The sequence below is a fragment of the Brassica napus genome, chromosome A8 (genome assembly GCF_020379485.1).
Source record: "Brassica napus cultivar Da-Ae chromosome A8, Da-Ae, whole genome shotgun sequence".
NCBI lineage: Eukaryota > Viridiplantae > Streptophyta > Magnoliopsida > Brassicales > Brassicaceae > Brassica > Brassica napus.
In genome coordinates this window covers 5,783,213-5,802,644 of record NC_063441.1, presented here as the reverse complement: position 1 = coordinate 5,802,644, position 19,432 = coordinate 5,783,213, and the positions used below count along the sequence as shown (strand labels likewise).

Genomic DNA, 19,432 nt, shown 5'->3' with positions numbered 1-19,432 from the left:
AATAATCATGTTTTAAAGTGACCTTAATGTATAATTATTGTGTGTTTCCTTATATGATTATTATATGAATGAATTTTATGTTTTTCTTTTATTAATATTTATGACAATTTCAGAAATGGATCGAAATACTAATGGAGCAAAATCCAAGAAATGGATTCGTGAAATATGTATACCAGATAGTGGAACAACACACACTATTCTGAGACAAAAGAGATATTTCTCTAATATAAAACCGACAAGAATTGTTGTCAATACAATATCAGGCCCTGCAGACGTGATTGAAGGAACTGGTAAAGCAAACTTTACGTTGCCAAATGGAACAAAAATTTCCATAAATAATGCTCTATATTCTCCAAGTTCTAAAAGAAATTTGTTGAGTTTTAAAGACATATATCTTCACGGATATGATACTCAGTCTACAACTGAGGATGGAAAGAAATACATGTATGTAACTTCTGAGCAATGTGTCAGAAAACACATATTGGAGAAGTTTCCAGAACTTCCTTCGGGACTACATCATACTTATATCGATGAGATCGAATCAAACCTTGTAATAAAATGGAACCCAGAAGAGTTCACATTATGGCATGATCGTCTCGGCCACCCATGCACTACAATGATGCGTAAAATCATAGAAAGTTCGCATGGTCATTCACTGAAAATACAGGAGATTTCTCAAGGAAATAAAATGACATGTGTTGCATGTTTTCTAGGAAAATTGATCGTAAGGCCATCGCCAACCAAAATCGATAAAGAATCACCAAAGTTCCTTGAAAGAATTCAAGGCGATATATGTGGACCTATACACCCACCTTGTGTACCATTCCACTATTTTATGGTATTAATTGACGCATCCAGTAGATGGTCACACGTTTGTCTATTATCATCTCGAAATGTGGCATTTGCGAGATTTCTAACTCAGATAATCAAACTGCGAGCACAGTTTCCTGATTATACTATTAAAATAGTTAGACTAGACAACGCTGGTGAATTCACATCCCAAGCATTCAATGACTATTGTATGGTAACGGGAATTGAAGTTGAACATTCTGTTGCTCATGTTCATACGCAAAATGGTTTGGCTGAATCTTTAATTAAGCGTCTGCAATTGATTGCAAGACCATTGATCATGAGATCAAAACTTCCAACCTCTGTATGGGGACATGCTATTTTGCATGTTGAAGCACTCATTCGGATCAGACCGAGTGCATACCATAAGTATTCCCCACTACAGTTAGCGTTTGGTCGAGAACCAAACATTTCCCACTTTAGAATCTTTGGTTGTGCGGTATATGTGCCTGTAGCACCACCACAACGTACAAAGATGGGACTACAAAGAAGATTGGGAATATATGTTGGTTGTGATTCTCCATCAATTATACGATATTTAGAACCACAGACTGGTGATGTCTTTACGGCAAGTTTTGCCGATTGTCATTTTGATGAAAAAGTATTCCCAGTTCTAGGGGAGAAAACAAAAATGTAGAAAATGATATCAAATGGAGTGTACCATCATTACTATATCTTGATCCTCCTACTAAAGAGTCTGAACTAGAAGTTCGACGAATCATGCATTTACAGAGTATAGCTAATCAGTTACCTGATGCATTTGCGGATACCAAAACGGTAACTAAATCTCATATACCAGCTGCAAATGCTCCTGCTTGTATCAAAATATCAAATGGGGAAGGACAAGCAGATGATACACGTGAGTCTAAAACACGTTTGAAGCGTGGCAGACCTGCTGGTTCTAAGAATAAAAATCCTAGAAAACAAAAGGATACCGAAATAAAAGACACACCCAAAATAGCAGAAAGTATTTTGGAAGAAACACATGATGAGAACTGAACAGGATGAGATTTCTATCAACTACATCCATAATAAGAAGATATGGAATAGAAATGAACAGGATGATGTTGATGATGCCTTCTCATATATTGTGTAAAGTGAAATAAATGAAGAAATCGATGATCCAGAACCAAAATCTGTATATGAATGTCAAAAGAGACATAATTGGAAACAATGGAAAGATGCAATACAAGCTGAACTTGATTCTCTTAATAAACGAGAAGTATTTGGATCTATTATCCTCACACCTGCAGATGTGAGACAGTCGGGTACAAATGGGTTTTCGTTCGAAAGCGAAATGAGAAAAATGAGGTTACGAGATACAAAGCTCGTCTTGTGGCTCAAGGTTTTTCTCAAAGACCTAGGATCGATTATGAAGAAACGTATTCTCCAGTTATGGATGCAATCACGTTTAGATTCCTGATGAGTCTAGCCGCTGATAAAAATCTAGAGATGCGTCTCATGGATGTTGTTACAGCTTATCTATATGGATCATTAGATACTGATATCTACATGAAAGTTCCTGATGGTTTTAAAATGCTAGAAGCATTAAGTTTCAAACCTAAAGAGTTATGTGCAATAAAATTGCAAAGATCATTATATGGGTTAAAGCAATCTGGACGTATGTGGTATAATCGTCTCAGTGAGCATTTAACAAAAGAAGGATATGTGAATGATCCTATATGCCCATGTGTTTTCATCAAGAAAACAATGTCCGGATTTGTAATAATCGCGGTCTATGTTGATGATCTTAACATTATCGGAACTCAGAAGGAAATACAAAAGGCATCAGACTATCTCAAAGGAGAATTTGAGATGAAAGATCTTGGACAAACACAGTATTGTCTTGGCCTACAAATAGAGCATTCACAAAATGGTATATTTGTGCATCAATCCACATACACTAAAAGAGTGTTGAAACGATTTAACATGGATAAATCTACTCCTCTTAGCACCCCGATGGTCGTTAGATCACTTAATATTGAAAGTGATCCATTTCGACCACCTGAAAAAAATGAAGAGATACTTGGTCCGGAAGTACCATATCTAAGTGCAATTGGAGCGCTGATGTACCTTGCAAATTGTACACAGCCTGATATATCATTCGCTATTAATCTTTTGGCAAGATTCAGCTCATCTCCCACACGAAGACATTGGAGTGGAATTAAACATATTTTTCGTTACCTTCAAGGGACCATTAATTTGGGTTTGTTTTACCCTAAAGATTCAAAAGGTCAAATGATTGGTTTTGCAGATGCAGGATATCTTTCAGATCTACACAAAGCCCGATCGCAAACAGGATACGTTTTCACGATCAGAGGCACTGCTATATCTTGGCGTTCTCAAAAACAAACGCTCGTGGCTACTTCTTCAAATCATGCTGAAATCATCGCACTCCATGAAGCAAGTAGAAAATGTGTTTGGCTAAGATCAATAAGCCGACACATCTGTTCAAGCAGTGGGATTGATGGAAATACAGAGCCAACTATCCTATATGAAGATAATGCAGCATGTGTTGCTCAAACAAATGACGGATATATCAAAAGCGATAGAACGAAGCATATTCATCCGAACTTCTTCTCATACACTCAAGAGCTCGTGGAAAAGAAAGAGATTGAAGTAAGATATGTCCGATCATGCGACAATGCAGCCGACCTTTTCACAAAATCACTTCTGACTTCGGTATTCAGAAAACATGTCCATAACATTGGAATGCGTCATCAGAAGGATCTATGACTCCTCATTCGAGGGGGAGCTTACGTAGTTGTACTCTTTTTACCTTACTATGGTTTTTCCCATTGGATTTTCCTGAAAAGGCTTTTAACGAGGCAACAAAGACGTTAAGCAAGAAGTAATAGTGACACTGGTCTCCAAGGGGGAGTGTTATAAATGTGATGGAACAAAGGTCAATGTTTGCTCCACCGAAAACATTGACATTGTATGAGAACGTAAAAATATGTGGAGCCTACCGTCACTATGCATGCACAGTAACTTTATCTTTTTACTTTTATATATACGAACGTTTTCGTTCGATTGTAATATATACCATCTCTTCTTCTTCTTATAACATATTCTCTCTCGTTATTATCTTGTATCAGTAATATCTCCTTTCTGCGGGTATAAAATTTTGCCTTTATTTAAATTTCTCGATACTATAAATTATAAGTTATTTTATAACAGTATCTTATCTCGGCTTGAACAAAAATTAAATACGACGCCATTTTGATGTAAAACTGGTTAGGGTTTCTTGTGAGATCATTCGGCTCGTTATTAAACACTTGAACCGGAGTTGGCGAGAACAGAAGAAAACCTAAATTCTTGCTTTTGTTCATCCGCTTCCTCTTCTTCGATGGATGAGAAATCAGCTTCGAAAATTCCGAAACGAGCTTCTATAAAATCCCAACCCGATTTCGATTACTCTATCCGCAAGCAAAAGGTTCTTTCTCAATTGTCCCATTCAATTTCTGTTTTATTATTACCTGAATCTCTCTGTTGAAGTTTATTTTCAATTTCTATTAGTAGTTGTTCTGAATTGGGTTTTCGTTCATTTTCAATTTTTGCTTCGTTTGTATTCGATTAAAATAATCATTTTTACTAGTTTCTGGGCGTTTTTGTTTTAATGTAAAATTAATGAAATGTAGCTCAGAGAAAGTTGCTTCAGAAGAGTAAGAGAAGAAAGGACACGTCTGCTGTGGAAATTGAGGCACTCTGATTGTGAATCTTCAGATCAGAAGGTTTGTTTGTTTCTCTTCTTCCGTTTTGAAAGAAACTTTCTTTGTCAGTGACTTTAACGTTCTTTTGTGTTTCAGGAGATTATCAATTCTGCTTTCCAGGACATTGTTTCTGCTGAATTAAAAAAAATTGAGGATTCCCATGATATATTGTGGGAATATGAAGGCCCAGAAGATGCTTATGAAGGTGATAGTGAAGAGATATTGCTAGAAATGCAACATATGTTTTACAATGATTTGATTTCAGAGACTGGTAAACCATTTACTCTCTCTCTCTTTCCGATTTGGAGGAGTTGGATTTTGATGCATTGTTGTGGCTACTTACTTCTTCTTCCAGGATCATATGCTCAGGCTGAAACATGGGATGAAGAGGAAGATGAGTACTTGGCCACCTTAGTTTCTCAGAATATGCTTTTAAACACTGAACAGGTAGGTTTCCTTTCACCGAGGATCCTTGTCTTTCCAAATCTTGACAAGGCAGTTACACTGGTGTGATGTGTTTGTCAGGAGCCAAACCAGATATGGTGTCCGATCTGCAAGCAAGGCGAGGTTATGGAGAATCACCGACATATCTATTGCAGCATGTGTGAAATGCAGCTGATCAAAGGGGAAGAGGTGCAGATTCTATTCTCTAATCTGACTCACCCACTGAACTTGCCCTTGCGTTTTGTTATCTCATTCCGTTCTTTTCCATCAGGTTAATCTGAACATTCTGCAAGAACGGTTAGCGGAAGTGCACGCTGAACATTTTGAGAGAGGATGCAGATTGAAACCAAAGTTCAGTGTTCAGAGTCTCTACAATTTGAAGGCATTGTACATCACATGTGAAGCTTGTAGTGCCTTTGAGGTCGTTGTATAAGTTCTAACGTAAATGATACTCATAATTTTTGGTATATATTAGCTTTTGAGATCATCAGGCTTAGTGGAATCCTGCATACGTTGCTAACAGTATTCTGATTTCTCAGTATAGCTACATTAACCGTAGATACCATCTTTTAATCCTTGTTCATGTTTATGTTGAGATTCTTCTGATATCAGATTAGTAGAATATTCCATGATTTGGGGTGTTATCAATGGGATTTGTGAACACTCGAAAGCTTTTTGTATATGCCCCAAAACCATAACACCAAATTTGTTGTTTTCCTTTTTAACTTTAGTTTACATCTTCTAACTATAACATCCAATTCTACACTAAAATAATATTCTAATTATTATTTTCTTTGTTTTGGTAATTTAACATATTAATTATTTTAATTGACTAATAATATTTTAATTTTATATTTACTTATAAAAATTAATTAAATTTATCTTTTTGTTTATTTATATATGTTAATTTTTATTTTAGTCAATTTATACTATTTTTTAATTTTATTTTAAATTAAAAATTTATACATTTAATATGAAAAGCATTTTAATTTTGTTACCATTTAATGTTATTGATCTTACTAGGTCTGTGCATTCGGGTCCTTGGGCCAGGTTTGTGAGGTCTGGGTCTTTCGGATTTTAGATATTAAGACCCAATATGATAATTAAATCTGTCGGTTCTGGTTTGGTTCAGGTCTTGTCGGGTCTGGATCGGTTCAGGTCTAAGATAGTTAGACCCAATAGAATAGCTAGAATTTTTCTGTTTAGATTTGGTTCGGATCTTGTTTGGTTTAGCCCAAAAAAATATTCAAATACACAAAAATACCTGAAAATATTTAAATACTCGAAACATATATTTTACCTAAAATCTGATCCGAAGACATAAAAATACCAAATTTTTATCCGATTATCCGAATTATATTTTTGAAAATCTAAAATTTTATCTCAAACACAAAGACAAACCCGAAAACCCAAATCCAAAACTTAAAAAATACCCATAATACCAAATATACAGAAACACCCATACATACCTAAGATATACCAAAAATTTTGGTTATTTTAGGTATGTTTTTGGGTCTCGGATTTGGGTCAGGTCCAAGACCGGCATGTCCTCCACAACAAGATCCAATAGGGTAAAAAGATCGGTTCGATTCCTACTCGAACTGAAAATTTTCGGGTCGGATCCTCCGGTCCAGGTAAAACACATGTCTGATATGATATCAAATAAATCAGCTAATTAAAGGAAAATTTATCACTATTAGTTTTGGCATCAAATTTATTACTTTTTTGATATTAACATTTTACACTAATTTAAAAATTTATACATAATTTTTATTTACTTTTGAATAATTTATAAAATATTGAATTTATAAATAACATAAATGTTATTACATTAAATAAAAGTGTCTCGATGGAGAAGATGACAGTTTTGGTTTGATAAGTGGATTGGACAGAAATGATTATTGATTGACAAGGGCTGGGATGACTCAACCAATGGGATTTTTGAAGGTAGTTCTAGGGATTTTGTTGAAAGTAAATAATTGTCATCATATATGAGATGTCTAGATAGCACATGAATAATCCACTATATGACAAGGAAAAAATTAGTGAGCTTCAACAAGTTTTGCAACAAGTACAAACATATATTTGTAGAACACACGAGGAAATTATGGAAGTTTCTAGGAAACTCGAAGGAGCGTACAAGGATAAAGAGGAATATTGGCAACAGAAGAACCCAAATATGCGGTATTCATCATGTTATCTTAACACCAAATTTTATTATGTCTTAACGTAACAATGTCGTGTCTAGAATAGGATTGTGGATTTACATAATAATATTGGATAATGGATAACAGAGCAAAAAGGAGTAGAAAAGGTTGCAGTGGATTATTTTGATGAACTATTGAATACTACTTCTCCCTCAGAATTCAAATTTTTTTGAATGAGATCACACCAAGTATTATTCATCAGATGAATCAGAGGTTAATTAGGATTGTGACGGAGGATGAGGTAAAACAAGCTTTATTTATGATGTATCAAAAGAAAGCTCATGTACCAAATATAATGACATCATTGTTTTTCTAACACTCGGCCTATAATAAAGAGGGACCTTCTAGACCTGGTCAATCATTTCTTGACTTCAAGGAAGCTTGCTGCAAGGTTAAAAATTACAAATATTTTCTTCATTCCTAAAACAGAGAGGCCTTCGACGATGAGAGAGCTTCAGCCCAAGTACTAAATCAAACATTTTCTTTGAGAGAGTAGCTTGAAGGTTAATTTGAGCATATCAAATTTGACGCCGTTGTCGGAGACTCCGACCACCATTAGACTAGGTGTACGATTTTGTCTAGGTTTTTATTTATAGTTTATTTACATAAATTTTTTCTTGTGTTTCAGGTACATATGAATATGAGTACTAGAAACAACGAGGGGATAAAGATTTTACTCGTAGAACCACTAGGTTTAGAACGCGTGATTCATAAATATAAGAGGGCAGTCGACATTTTCCAAGCAGCAAACAACAACATAGAAATTCAAGTGTCGAATGACACTGTTCAACCAAAGTCTAATGACAGAGTTCATCCCGTGTCGAAAGACACAGTGTTGTTTAAGTATGGGGGAGGTATTACTAATACTGTGGTTTGTTTTGAGGTTTTATTTTATAAGTTTTTATTAAGTTTTATTGTCAAGAAGGAGATGATGAACTTTTTTAATTTTACTTATTATCTAACCACTCTCTAGCACCATTCTTTGAGGATATTGGCTACATGGTGTACTGATTGGAAACACAAAAGTGGATCACCTACCAATAATATCCACGCTAGCTGAGAACGTCTGAAGGAACCAAAACTGACTTCCAACATTAATCAATTCAACTTGCTTGTCTTATGGCTTGGTATACATTGGATCGGATTCCTCTTTCCGGTCTGAAAGGTAATAGTATGGGTGATTTTGGTTTGCTTCTCTCCTCTCTTCGGCATCCAAAAAGAAAGAAAAAAAAAGATTGAGATGATTTTCTTAGATGCAAAGAGGTAGGTACATTACAGATGACTTCACTATTCTAATTCAAATGAATGATCACACATTGTTGGAAGCGAGGGGTAGGTACATTACTGATGACCCTAGTATTCGCCTACACTTTACCAAGAAAATGAAAAAAAAGAAGTAAAGAAAAGAAAGGAAAAAAAAGAAATAAAAAAGAAGATGAATAGGATGGAATGCATCAACATCATTGTTCATTGGATTTGAGATAAAATGATTCATAAAAGGGAGATATAAAGAGAAAAGAAACAAGAATAAGACTACCTGTTTTCTCAGATACTTGTTGGGGTAAGAGTCCATATGTCATTTGATCAATATTCACAGGATTTAGCCTACACATTTATATGCAGTAATGAGGTCAATAGAAGAGTATGTCAGACATAATCACCTGAGCAGTGGGCTGGATGCTTAGGTTGCTAAGATAAGGTCTAATACATGAAAGTGCCCTTGAAGTTGGTACTAACTTGATGTGGCTCGAAACATTGAAGAGGTAATGGTAGTAAGTTTAAAATTGTGTTAGTCTCTGCTGTTATTAAACTTCAGGTTTATTCTTATTTTGTTTGAGGACAACCAAAATAGTAAGTCTGGGAGAGTTGATATATCATGAATTTTATCCCATTTAGACCATGGTATACAGTTAGAGAGTCTATTATATAGATTTGGAGTATGTTTTAGAGTGTTTTCTGGTTCAGGTACGTTTTGGAAAACTTTGGTGATTTTGGAGCTTTTTGAGGTGCAAAAAACTGCCCAGACGTATCAGATGTTTATCTATGGATGGAGACACTCACACAATTTGATTGATCCCATCTTCTGATACAAGTTAGATCTTTGAGTCAGCTTTCCAAAGCCACCGGTTTGCGGTCAGTCAACTTTCTGTAGCAGACGTTATGCTCGTTTTACTGAAGAATGGTGAGTCTGCCTCGCAAGAAGAAGCTGTCGGAGAGACGAAAGAATGTCGATCGATGACACAGCCTTTCTGTCAATCGACGACACAGCCTTGCTGTCGATTGACGGTGATTCAAGAAGACGGAAAACCAGCGACGAGGAAAATAACATCAATGACAGCTAAACTCTGACTCAATCCAACGAGATGTAGTTTCTAACCTTAGCAAAAACCTAAGGAAAAAGATGACCAAAATTGACCGAAATAAAAAACAACAGCGTAAGAAACAACCGCACAACATGGAACTAATATGTCTGATCTATAACAAATACCATATATACTCATAGAAAAAGAAGGTGGGGAAAAACAGGAGCACGAAGAGTCTTTTCCTAGTGATGGTGAGAACCACTGCACCCGGAGAGATAAACAAAATACATAGGTGGTGATGACTCAATGTCAAAAGATGGGGGAGAGTGCAAAATACATCTAAAAATAGTAATTTGAAAAATTAAAATACAATTTTGACGCCGTTAATCTTAGAATCAACAAATGCCTAAAGAAAGAATTATTGAAATTCAATATGTTTTAATCAAAAACTCACTTCACCATTAACAAGTAGCATTATACATACAACAACACATTATTGAAAAGACAAACAAATAATATATTAAGTTATTAACTACTACTTCATAACATAATAAAACATCAAATAATGTTTTTCACAAATAAATATTAGCCATATAATCACATCATCAAAAAATCATATTTAAGAACAATAAAACAATTCGTGCAGACAACCCCTAGTAATAACTAAAAAAAAAAATTATACATTATATAAACAGATATTAATATGCATACAATGCTAGAGCGCAAAGTGGATAAGATAACATCCAATGAGAATCAAGTATATCAAACACCGGACCCTAAGAGCCACAAAATCTCCCGAACCAGATCCTCTGTCATGCCACATCAGCATATGCAATCTCAAGTCTATTAGATTTGCTTATTTCTTCAGCACATACTGCAGTCAATCTGATTTAAAATTCATAAGAGCCACAACATTTCATAAAAAAAATAATGGCAACGACTGCATCTCCAATGGCGAGCCAGCTAAGATTAAGCTTCTCTTCTGCTACTAATGCGAGGCGTCTCGCTGTTCCTAAGGGCATCTCCGGGGCTCCTTTCGGCGTTTCACCGACCAAGAAAACGTTTTCTTTCACCGTCCGAGCTCTCCAGTCAGACAAGGTATCTTCTTTACGTTAACAAATAGTATACGATGCAGATCAGATTGTGCCAAATCTAAAAATTACTTAAGAACACACATATGTCAATTCATAATCAGCCATGGTATTGACATATGTGTGTGCTTAAGTAATTTTTAGATTTGGCACAATCTGATCTGCATCGTATACTATTTGTTAGGATTATATCTTAGGAAAATTAGGAAAATCAATATTTTATATAATAATACTAGTTAGGATTAAATGGCCAGAATATGGTATCTTTTTTTTTTTAAACATGAACAGGGCATGACTAATTTAGTGATTTTATAGAACCTTTACATTATGACTGAAAAGAATGAGAACTTGGGGTTTGACATATCACATATGAGTTGTTCAGAAAAAAAAAAGACATATCACATATGTAACTAAAAGTTATACGCATCCATATTCATATATAGATACTGATCTAACAGTTAATATACAAATAATCTGACATGGATAACTTGGCAGCCAACATTCCAAGTGGTCCAACCAATCAACGGAGATCCATTCATCGGAAGTTTAGAAACCCCAGTGACGTCTAGCCCATTGATCGCGTGGTATCTCTCCAACCTCCCGGCTTACCGCACGGCCGTCAACCCTCTCCTCCGTGGTGTCGAAGTGGGTTTGGCTCATGGTTTCCTCTTAGTGGGTCCGTTTGTCAAAGCAGGTCCATTAAGGAACACTGCTTACGCTGGCTCCGCCGGCTCTTTGGCCGCTGCTGGACTTGTAGTCATCCTCAGCATGTGCCTCACTATCTATGGAATCTCTTCGTTCAAGGAAGGAGAGCCGTCGATTGCACCAAGTTTGACTTTGACCGGGCGGAAGAAGCAACCGGACCAGCTTCAGACAGCAGAAGGATGGGCTAAGTTTACTGGAGGGTTCTTCTTCGGAGGGATCTCAGGTGTGACTTGGGCTTACTTCCTTCTCTACGTTCTTGACCTTCCTTATTACGTCAAATGAATGTAGTTAAAAATATGAGTTTTCACCAATCTTCTCGACCTTCAAATACTCTCTTGCATCATTGTTTTTTTTACTCGTCTTTATCAAGAATCTTGAATTTCATGATGCTTAATGTATATTACTATGAATATTTTCTTAGCTTTTTCTTCGTGTTAGTTGACATTAATTTATATATGTATTAAAATTGCTCTAAACTGAGTTGGTAATATTGCCACTACAAGTCTACAAATATCAAATAATATGAATGTGGAGATATTTTATTTTAATAAAAATCATGTTCTGAATTTAAAAAAAAAACTCATCTATAAATTTTATAAAAATATGAAAATAAAAATAAATATTTGCACGGTCCAAACAAAAGACACAATATAAAAAAATTTCACAAAAATCATATCGGAACATAAATAAAACTAAATTATTTAAAATAACATAAACAAATTACAAGATCTACACTGCCAAAATAAAAATGTATTGTGGACCGTTTCAAATTATCTCAACAAACTTATTAAGAAATTTAGTAAACTACAACAAATTGAAGAGATATATCTATATATATATGATTACAACAAACAAATTGGACATTATTCTCTTATAGGACATAACCCACTTTTCTTATTCTCTTACAACCTAACATATTTTACATAACCCCAATGAAAGAAAATTACTATAAGGGCCTTAATGAATGGATGATCTACACCATTGGATCAAAACAAAATGAGCCACACGATTTATCCTTTCCCTTTTCTCCTCCTTACACGGGACCCACCCTTCTTCTTCCTCTCTTCAATTAACACGTAACAACCACCATTCTTCCTCACTTCAATTCATCTCTTCAATTCTTCACCAAACAATATCTCTTTTGGGAGATTGGACGAAGAGCGGCATAAACATCCACAACAAATTCTTTGGGTAGTGCTCTCTCTCTCTCTCTCCCTCTCTCTCTCTCTCTCTCTCTCTCTCTCTCTCTCTCTCTCTCTCTCTCTCTCTCTCTCTCTCTCTCTCTCTCGTAAATTAGATTCAGTACGTTGAATCATGTTTGAACCAAAGACATTACAATAGTAAGAGTGATTTGAAATTGAATATAATGTAAATCTAATTAGAATCAAGAAATTGTGGAAGGAAAATTGTTTATATAATATGGTATAACTGGTATAACTAATGTTACTGTGATTGTTCATACGAACTGTACGACTAGTTAAACAGGTACAACTATTTGTAACTTGTACAATATATATACTGGTACAACTAGTGTTACTGTGATGGTTCACAAGAAACATACAACTAGTTAAAATGGTACAACTATTAGTCATGTATACAATATGATACTGGTACAACTAGTACAAATGTCATCACTGCTACATGTATAACTAGAATAACCGGTACAACTACTAAGTGGTGATGTTGTTTATTATACTTTTTCAGGTAACTATGGATAACAACAGAAGTGTGGTGATATATTTTAATCAAGGGGGTAGTTATTCAGGTGTGGGAGATGAAGTTTGATGGAAGCGGAAAGACCGACATATTTCTACTTTAGTGTTTACGATGAGAAGTGATGAGGAGGTGACTTACTCTCAGTTGGTTGATAGAGTATGCAGGAAAATGAAGATTGATGTAGCTTCGTCCATGACAGCTGAGTTACTTTCCATTTGGAATGGATGATAAGAGGCCATGTTACATCTTTGATGATGAAGATGTTTTAGGATATTTATTGGAAGTCGAAAAAAATCAGAGGCGTACTATCTTGCACGTGGAGCTCATAGAATCTCTCTCACAAAACCAAAGTAAAGAGATGTTTTCTAAGGATGAGGAAATTATTAGTGATGCAAGAGCTAATGATGATATGGTTGGTCTTAAGGAGTTGACGACTATTCCTCATATTCAAGAGGATGAGAATGAAAAAGGCGATGAAGTGGGTACTGAAAGAGATGATATGGAGAAGCAGCTGAAACACCAATTGTACATTTCAAGTGGGATGACGGTATTGACATGGTTTTGCACCAAGAATTTGAAACTAAGTATGAAGTGAGAGATTTAGTGGACAAAGTTGTGCATAAGAATTGTTTTGAGGTTGACATTGTGAAGTCTATGCCTCGACTTTACATATTAAAGGGTTGGTTGCAAATGGTATTTACGAGCTGTGGAACTTATTTAAGTGTTGTGGAACTTATTTATGTAATGTGTTGTTTATGTTAGGTACGACAGGTACAACTGGTAAAACTTCATATAACATAACAATCATGTTTCTGTGTTGTCGTATTGGTACAACTAGTATAACTATATGATGTAATACTAGGACAACTAGTACAACTACATTATATACACGAGGAAGAAAATACTGGTACAATTGGTATAACTTCTTAAAATATGACATTTTAAAACTCCATTTGGCTTTTTATAATTAAATAACAATAGACTATATAAGTTGGAATGTCCTAAGATTCGTCCATCCTAATTATTTGAATTTTTACCCAAAAAAATTCAATTATTACACAATCACATAAGTTTCTATGATCTACCTTATAATTTAAAGGTTTGTTTACTAGTTTGTTCACTATATTTTTGGAGAACGTACACAGAATATATTTTAACAAAATTAATGATTACTTTGTATGTGGTTCAATGCATTTAAGAATTACAAGACTGTACAACTGAGATATATATATTTTTAATGTGGTGCAACTACACAATTCAAATTCTCTACCAAAATACAACTATGAACAAACTTATACAACTCAAACCCTGGTATAACTATGTATTAGTTTGTACAACTAAAATACTGGTACAACTACTTGTTATTATGTTTTAGTTGATTATCACATTTTAAATGTGCAACACCTTTTAAGAACAATAGTTGTACCTTCTGTTATTTAGTTGTACCAGTTGTATATGTCAGAGTAATTTTGCCATAGTTTACTTGGTAGTATTAGTTATACGAAAAACCTGTCAAGTTCAAACAAGTTCAACAATAATATGATAAACACAAGTTCACTACTAAATCAGAAACACACAAGTTCTATGTTTCACAAAAGCAACAGCAAGTCTTAAGTTTCACAACAGCAACACAAGTCTTATGTTTGACAAAAGAAACACCAACATCCAAAAGCAGCATAAAGGTTTAATAACCAAATACAAGACACACATAGATTACTTCTCAACATATGGAGACTGCTTCATACGAGAAGGATTTGGCACCCTCTTCGTCTTCTTCGGTGAATCTTCTTCAGCATCTCCATCCTTTTCATCCGTTGATTCTTTCTCCGAAGCTTTCTTCTCCACAGCTTCTTTCTCCGCAGCTTCTTTCTCCAAAACTTCTTTCTCAAACTTCTCTGCTGTTGCCACCATCACTTCAAGATCCTCTACAAAATAAATTAAAATCAAATCACAGCTAAGTTACAATAAAAATTACAACAAAATACATTACCTTGCAGTGCGTGCTCGGGCTCATTCTCAACCTCGTTTGTGGCCTCCTTATCAGCATCATCTTCTGCCATCTGCTCGGGTTCATTCTCACCCTCCTTTGTGGCCTCCTTATCAGCATCAACATGGCTATCTTTCTCATGCTCATTTTCTCCATCCTCTGTGGCCTCATTATCAGCATCATCTTCTGCCATCTGCTTGGGCTCATTATCACCCTCCTTTGTGGCCTCCTTATCAGCATCAACCTGGATTTCTTTCTCAGGCTCATTCTCTCCATCCTTCGTGGCCTCCTTATCAGCATCATATTCTGCCATTTGCTCGGGTTCAGTCTCGCCCTCCATTGTGGCATCTTTATCAGTATCATCTAAAACAAAAATATATAAAGATTAATCATTTGTCTTAAAAACAGACCCTAATAAATAAGATCATAATTTATACCATTTTCTTGGCCTCCACTAGTGTCAAAACGATCATGATCAAACAAGTCCTCCATAATCTCAAATCTGTCCCTCAGATTGCTAGTTCTACGAGTAACACAAGTTATACATATACGAGTGATACTAGTAATACACAAATTCTGCTACAGTCGTAGTTGTACGAGTTTTACAAGTTGTATACTTAAATTTGTTTAAGTTGTACGAGTTATACAAGTAATATAAAAAACAGTAGTGCAAGTTATACTACTTAGATTTGTGTTTACTTGTAGCTGCATATGTTCTAGTTGTACGAGTTATACAAGCAATACGTAGGACAGTTGTACGAGTTATACTAGTTACACATATGTTCTACAAGTGATACATATAATAGTTGTACAAGTATTACTTATTAGATAGGTTCTACCTGTACGAGTAATACTAGTTATACAAATAACAGTTCTACGAGTAATACTAGTTATACAAATAACAGTTGTCCAGGTTTCACTAGTTAGATAATTACAAGATGTACGAGTGATACTTGTTTTACATATTACAGTTGCATTAGTCAAACGAGTAAAATTGTCATGTTCTAGTTAAATTTTTAAGAAGTTGTACCAGTTATACAATTTTACATTTCATAGTTGTATTAGTAAAACAATTTAAACTTCTTCATTTGTACAAGTTACACTTATCTTAAGTATACTACTAGGTTTACTAGTACATCTATATACAATATATCTTAGTTGTAACATATTACAAAAACTGATTTCGAAATGATTTCTTACCATTATTTGCTCTTCTGTAGCATTAAGTTCTCGTGATGTGGGAGGCTCACCATGCGATCCCATTTCCTCATTGTATCCTTGTTCCAAAGAAGGTGTCCTGCCCTTAGTGGAAGACCGGGAAAGAGATGCATCCGGAGGATCCTGTTGGTGTAGCGGATTTTGTCTCTTCGTTGGTGAAGGATCTTCTGATCTGGCTGGTGGTCCTAAGGGTGTCTCCTCATTGTCGGGTTGAGTAGGAGAAGCGGCCAGAGTAGGAGAAGCGGAGGCAGCAGCCGAATTAGGTTGAAGATTTTTGCGGTTTGAAGTAAGACGCGGCCGCTTCGTGGGTTGAGACGACGACCCACCGTCGTCTGCTTCGTGTTCCTCTGCTGGAGACGATCTAGCCCGCTTCTTCTTTTCTGTCGGCAAAGTCATCTTCTTCTTAGCCGGTTCAACCCCATTCTTCTTTGCCGGTGAGGATTTCTTCTTCTTTCTTGGTGGGGATTCTTTCTTTTTCTTGGTGAATCTTAGTTTAGATGTCGTTTTATGGTTGAATTGATGAGTGAAGATCAAAATTTTCAGAGATCGTGAAATGAAGAAAATGGGGAAGTTATGTTACGATTTAGGGATTTAGGGGAATAGGGTTCGAGTTTTAGATGGATCGGGTTTATGGATGGGGATAATAAGGGCAGAGATTGTAAATAAATCAAAATCGTTTGGGCTTTTAGCTATTTTCCCTTGTTTTGTATTTAAATTTTAATGTAAAATAAAAAGAAATTAAAACAGGGTCACGAGAGAATATTTGAAATCCATGTGTGTCATGATAGAATTTGATCCAAACAAATTCAATTGAAAAGATTATTAAACAACCAGCCACACAAATAAAGATGCACACATAATATATTAAAATATTGAAACTAAAATGTATATTAATATAAAAAATATATGATAAAACACTTCTAGACCGGCATTTAAGAGCACCTTTATCCCAGAAACGTGGTTGGGTTTTTAATTTTTTAATTTTATTTTTACTGATTTATAAAAAAAAAAAATTAAAAACAGAACCAATTGTGGGCCGCCACGCGTCGTGGGGCCCACAAAACAGTACATCATACATCCAATATACGTTTCTTCTTCTGCAACAATTGAAGATGGTTTTGTCAAAAATTGTGGGCCCCCCCAACATAAGAGACGCTCAGCATACTGCGATGCAGATGCTCTAAACTCTCTTTCTCTCTTTCCTTTAGAGAGGGAACTTTCTCTCGAGACCCCCTTCTTATCAAACAAATATCTTTCATAAGGGAGCTCGATGTCGTTTTGTTATATAATATATTCGATCAATAGATCGACTCTTGGGTTGGGGTCTCTTCCCCTTCCGATTATGCTCTTATTCCTTGCTTATGGGAATCAATCTTTACTCCCACTTGTGTAAGCCAAAAAGGCTTATGAGTAAAGTTTCCTTGATACAAAGTAATATGTGTTTGTTGGAGTGATCTCGGTTGATTCTTTGGAGGTTTAGTAGAATCTGCATCTCTACTGATGGTCCGATAAAAATCCTCCTCTTGAATCAAATTTCGAGTATTTCCCAGTGTGATCAATCGGCGTTGAAGGAATCTTGGTTATAAACGACGGCTGAGGCAAAATATTAGAGTATACGAGATATGAAAGAGATTCATGAGTTTCATAAAAGGCGGGGTTCTAAAGTTCTGTGTGAATCGACTACGGCGGAGCCGGAGCTTGCGGTGGAAAAGCATCAGAGCAGCGGGATAGACGTCGTCTCACATGAAGATCACGTGTTGATAAACGTGTCCTAAGATGCATCTGCAGCTAGCACGTGTAGATTGAAGAGGATGCTGAGTCGGTGTTAACACATATGAGCTAAATTATATTCTTTCTGGGCCTCGTTTAAATTAGTTCCATTTCGCTGTACTTTGGACCCGTTTGTTTCTCTATCTGGATGAAGATGAGTTTTTGTTTGTTTAAGCACTAAAAGTGCAACTCATTCAGATGGATCATCCAGATGATTTTTGGAAATTTAGGCTTAATTTTAAATTCTATTCATCTGAACCAATTTGGATCATTTGAATGGAAATGGTTCATTCAAAATGGTATAATGTATATTATGCCTATAATATAATTCACAAATTACAAACCTAAACATAATATCATTTTTGTCACATACGAAATCTGACAAAACTACAAAAACACGTTTTCCCGTGAAAACCTAAAAACTTTTTTTTCACGCCAAAACTCCAAAACGCATTTTCCCGCAAAAATTGCAAAATCGTGTTTTCCCGTCAAAATTGCAAAAACGCGTTTTCCCGCAAAAACCGAAAATGTGTTTTCATGCCAAAATCACAAAAACATGTTTTCACGCCAACACTCCAAAACACATTTTTTCGCCAAAACACAAAAAACACATTTTCCCGCCAAAATTGCAAAAACGTGTTTTCCCGCCAAAACCAAAACAACGTGTTTTCCCGTTAAAACCGAAAATCTTGTTTTCCGGCCAAAATCGAAAAATGCGGTTTCCTGCAAAAACCAAAACACGCGGTTTCCCACCAAAACCGAAAAAAATCTCATTTTCCTACCAAAACCGAAAAATCTCTTTTTCACACGAAAACCGCAAAAAAGCAAAAAAACACGTTTTCCCGCAAAAAACATGTTTTCCTCCAAAATGCGTTTTCCCGCCAAAACTACAAAAACCTCAAAAACATGTTTTCCCGCGAAAAACCGCAAAAACGCGTTTTCCCGGGAAAACCAAAAAAATTCATTTTCCCACGAAAATTGCAAAAACGTGTTTCCCTCCAAAACCGCAAAAAAAAAACGCGTTTTCCCGCCAAAAATGTTTTTCCAGCCAAAACCGCAAAAACCTGTTTTCTCGCAAAAACCGAAAATTTGTATTTTCCCGCCAAAACCGAAAAATCTCGTTTTTCCGCCAGAACCGAAAAATCTTGTTTTCTTGCCAAAACCGAAAAATGTATTTTCTCGCTAAAACTGAAAAATATTATTTTTCCTGCCCAAACCGCAAAAAGAAAACTCGTTAATTTTATAATAATTCTAATGTAAATATATTAAACTAAATAATTAAATGTAATATAGTTAAAATTAATATCAAACATATGATTAAATCAACATAAGAGTATTTTGGTAATTTGTTTACTAAACTCATTTGAATGGAAATGAAAATAATGAAACAAACATTAGATACATTTAGATGATTCATCTAGATGAGCTA

The 19,432-nt window shown here is 35.3% G+C and overlaps 3 protein-coding genes across 4 annotated transcripts; 2 read left to right on the top strand and 1 right to left on the bottom strand.

Annotated features, from left to right (window-relative positions):
- Positions 1-4,070: 4,070 nt before the first annotated feature.
- Positions 4,071-5,584, top strand: LOC106429338. Its single transcript, XM_013870088.3, has 6 exons — positions 4,071-4,285; positions 4,491-4,583; positions 4,659-4,833; positions 4,918-5,009; positions 5,088-5,195; positions 5,278-5,584. Exons 1-6 carry the CDS (start codon positions 4,199-4,201, stop codon positions 5,437-5,439), a joined length of 717 nt encoding a protein of 238 aa, XP_013725542.2. The 5' UTR covers positions 4,071-4,198; the 3' UTR covers positions 5,440-5,584.
- Positions 5,585-10,238: 4,654 nt separating this feature from the next.
- Positions 10,239-11,736, top strand: LOC106429320 (photosystem I reaction center subunit XI, chloroplastic). The gene is made up of 2 exons (XM_013870070.3): positions 10,239-10,614; positions 11,103-11,736. Exons 1-2 carry the CDS (start codon positions 10,447-10,449, stop codon positions 11,592-11,594), a joined length of 660 nt encoding a protein of 219 aa, XP_013725524.2. The 5' UTR covers positions 10,239-10,446; the 3' UTR covers positions 11,595-11,736.
- A 1,339-nt stretch (positions 11,737-13,075) lies between these two features.
- On the bottom strand, positions 13,076-18,800 carry LOC106429346 (serine-aspartate repeat-containing protein I-like). Of its 2 annotated transcripts, XM_048737689.1 has the most exons (3): positions 16,216-18,800; positions 15,019-15,378; positions 13,076-14,953 (listed from the first exon to the last, which is right to left on the bottom strand). In XM_048737689.1, the coding sequence occupies exons 2-3, from the start codon at positions 15,353-15,355 to the stop codon at positions 14,742-14,744; spliced, it is 549 nt and encodes a 182-aa protein (XP_048593646.1). In that variant the 5' UTR covers positions 15,356-15,378; positions 16,216-18,800; the 3' UTR covers positions 13,076-14,741. The 2 variants fall into 2 exon arrangements, with proteins under 2 accessions (XP_048593646.1, XP_022546428.2); XM_022690707.2 differs by having other exon boundaries at positions 15,019-18,800.
- Between the last annotated feature and the right edge of the window lie 632 nt (positions 18,801-19,432).

Excerpts from the sequence above, each read along its gene's own strand:
- LOC106429346 (XM_022690707.2), bottom strand. The coding sequence starts at position 15,355 with ATGGAGGGCGAGACTGAACCCGAGCAAATGGCAGAATATGATGCTGAT. Across the intron at positions 14,954-15,018 it reads GCCCGAGCACGCACTGCAAG|AGGATCTTGAAGTGATGGTG; the intron begins GTAATGTATTTT and ends TTTATTTTGTAG.
- LOC106429338 (XM_013870088.3), top strand. The coding sequence starts at position 4,199 with ATGGATGAGAAATCAGCTTCGAAAATTCCGAAACGAGCTTCTATAAAA. Across the intron at positions 4,286-4,490 it reads ACTCTATCCGCAAGCAAAAG|CTCAGAGAAAGTTGCTTCAG; the intron begins GTTCTTTCTCAA and ends AATGAAATGTAG. Across the intron at positions 5,010-5,087 it reads TGCTTTTAAACACTGAACAG|GAGCCAAACCAGATATGGTG; the intron begins GTAGGTTTCCTT and ends TGTGTTTGTCAG.
- LOC106429320 (XM_013870070.3), top strand. The coding sequence starts at position 10,447 with ATGGCAACGACTGCATCTCCAATGGCGAGCCAGCTAAGATTAAGCTTC. Across the intron at positions 10,615-11,102 it reads GAGCTCTCCAGTCAGACAAG|CCAACATTCCAAGTGGTCCA; the intron begins GTATCTTCTTTA and ends ATAACTTGGCAG.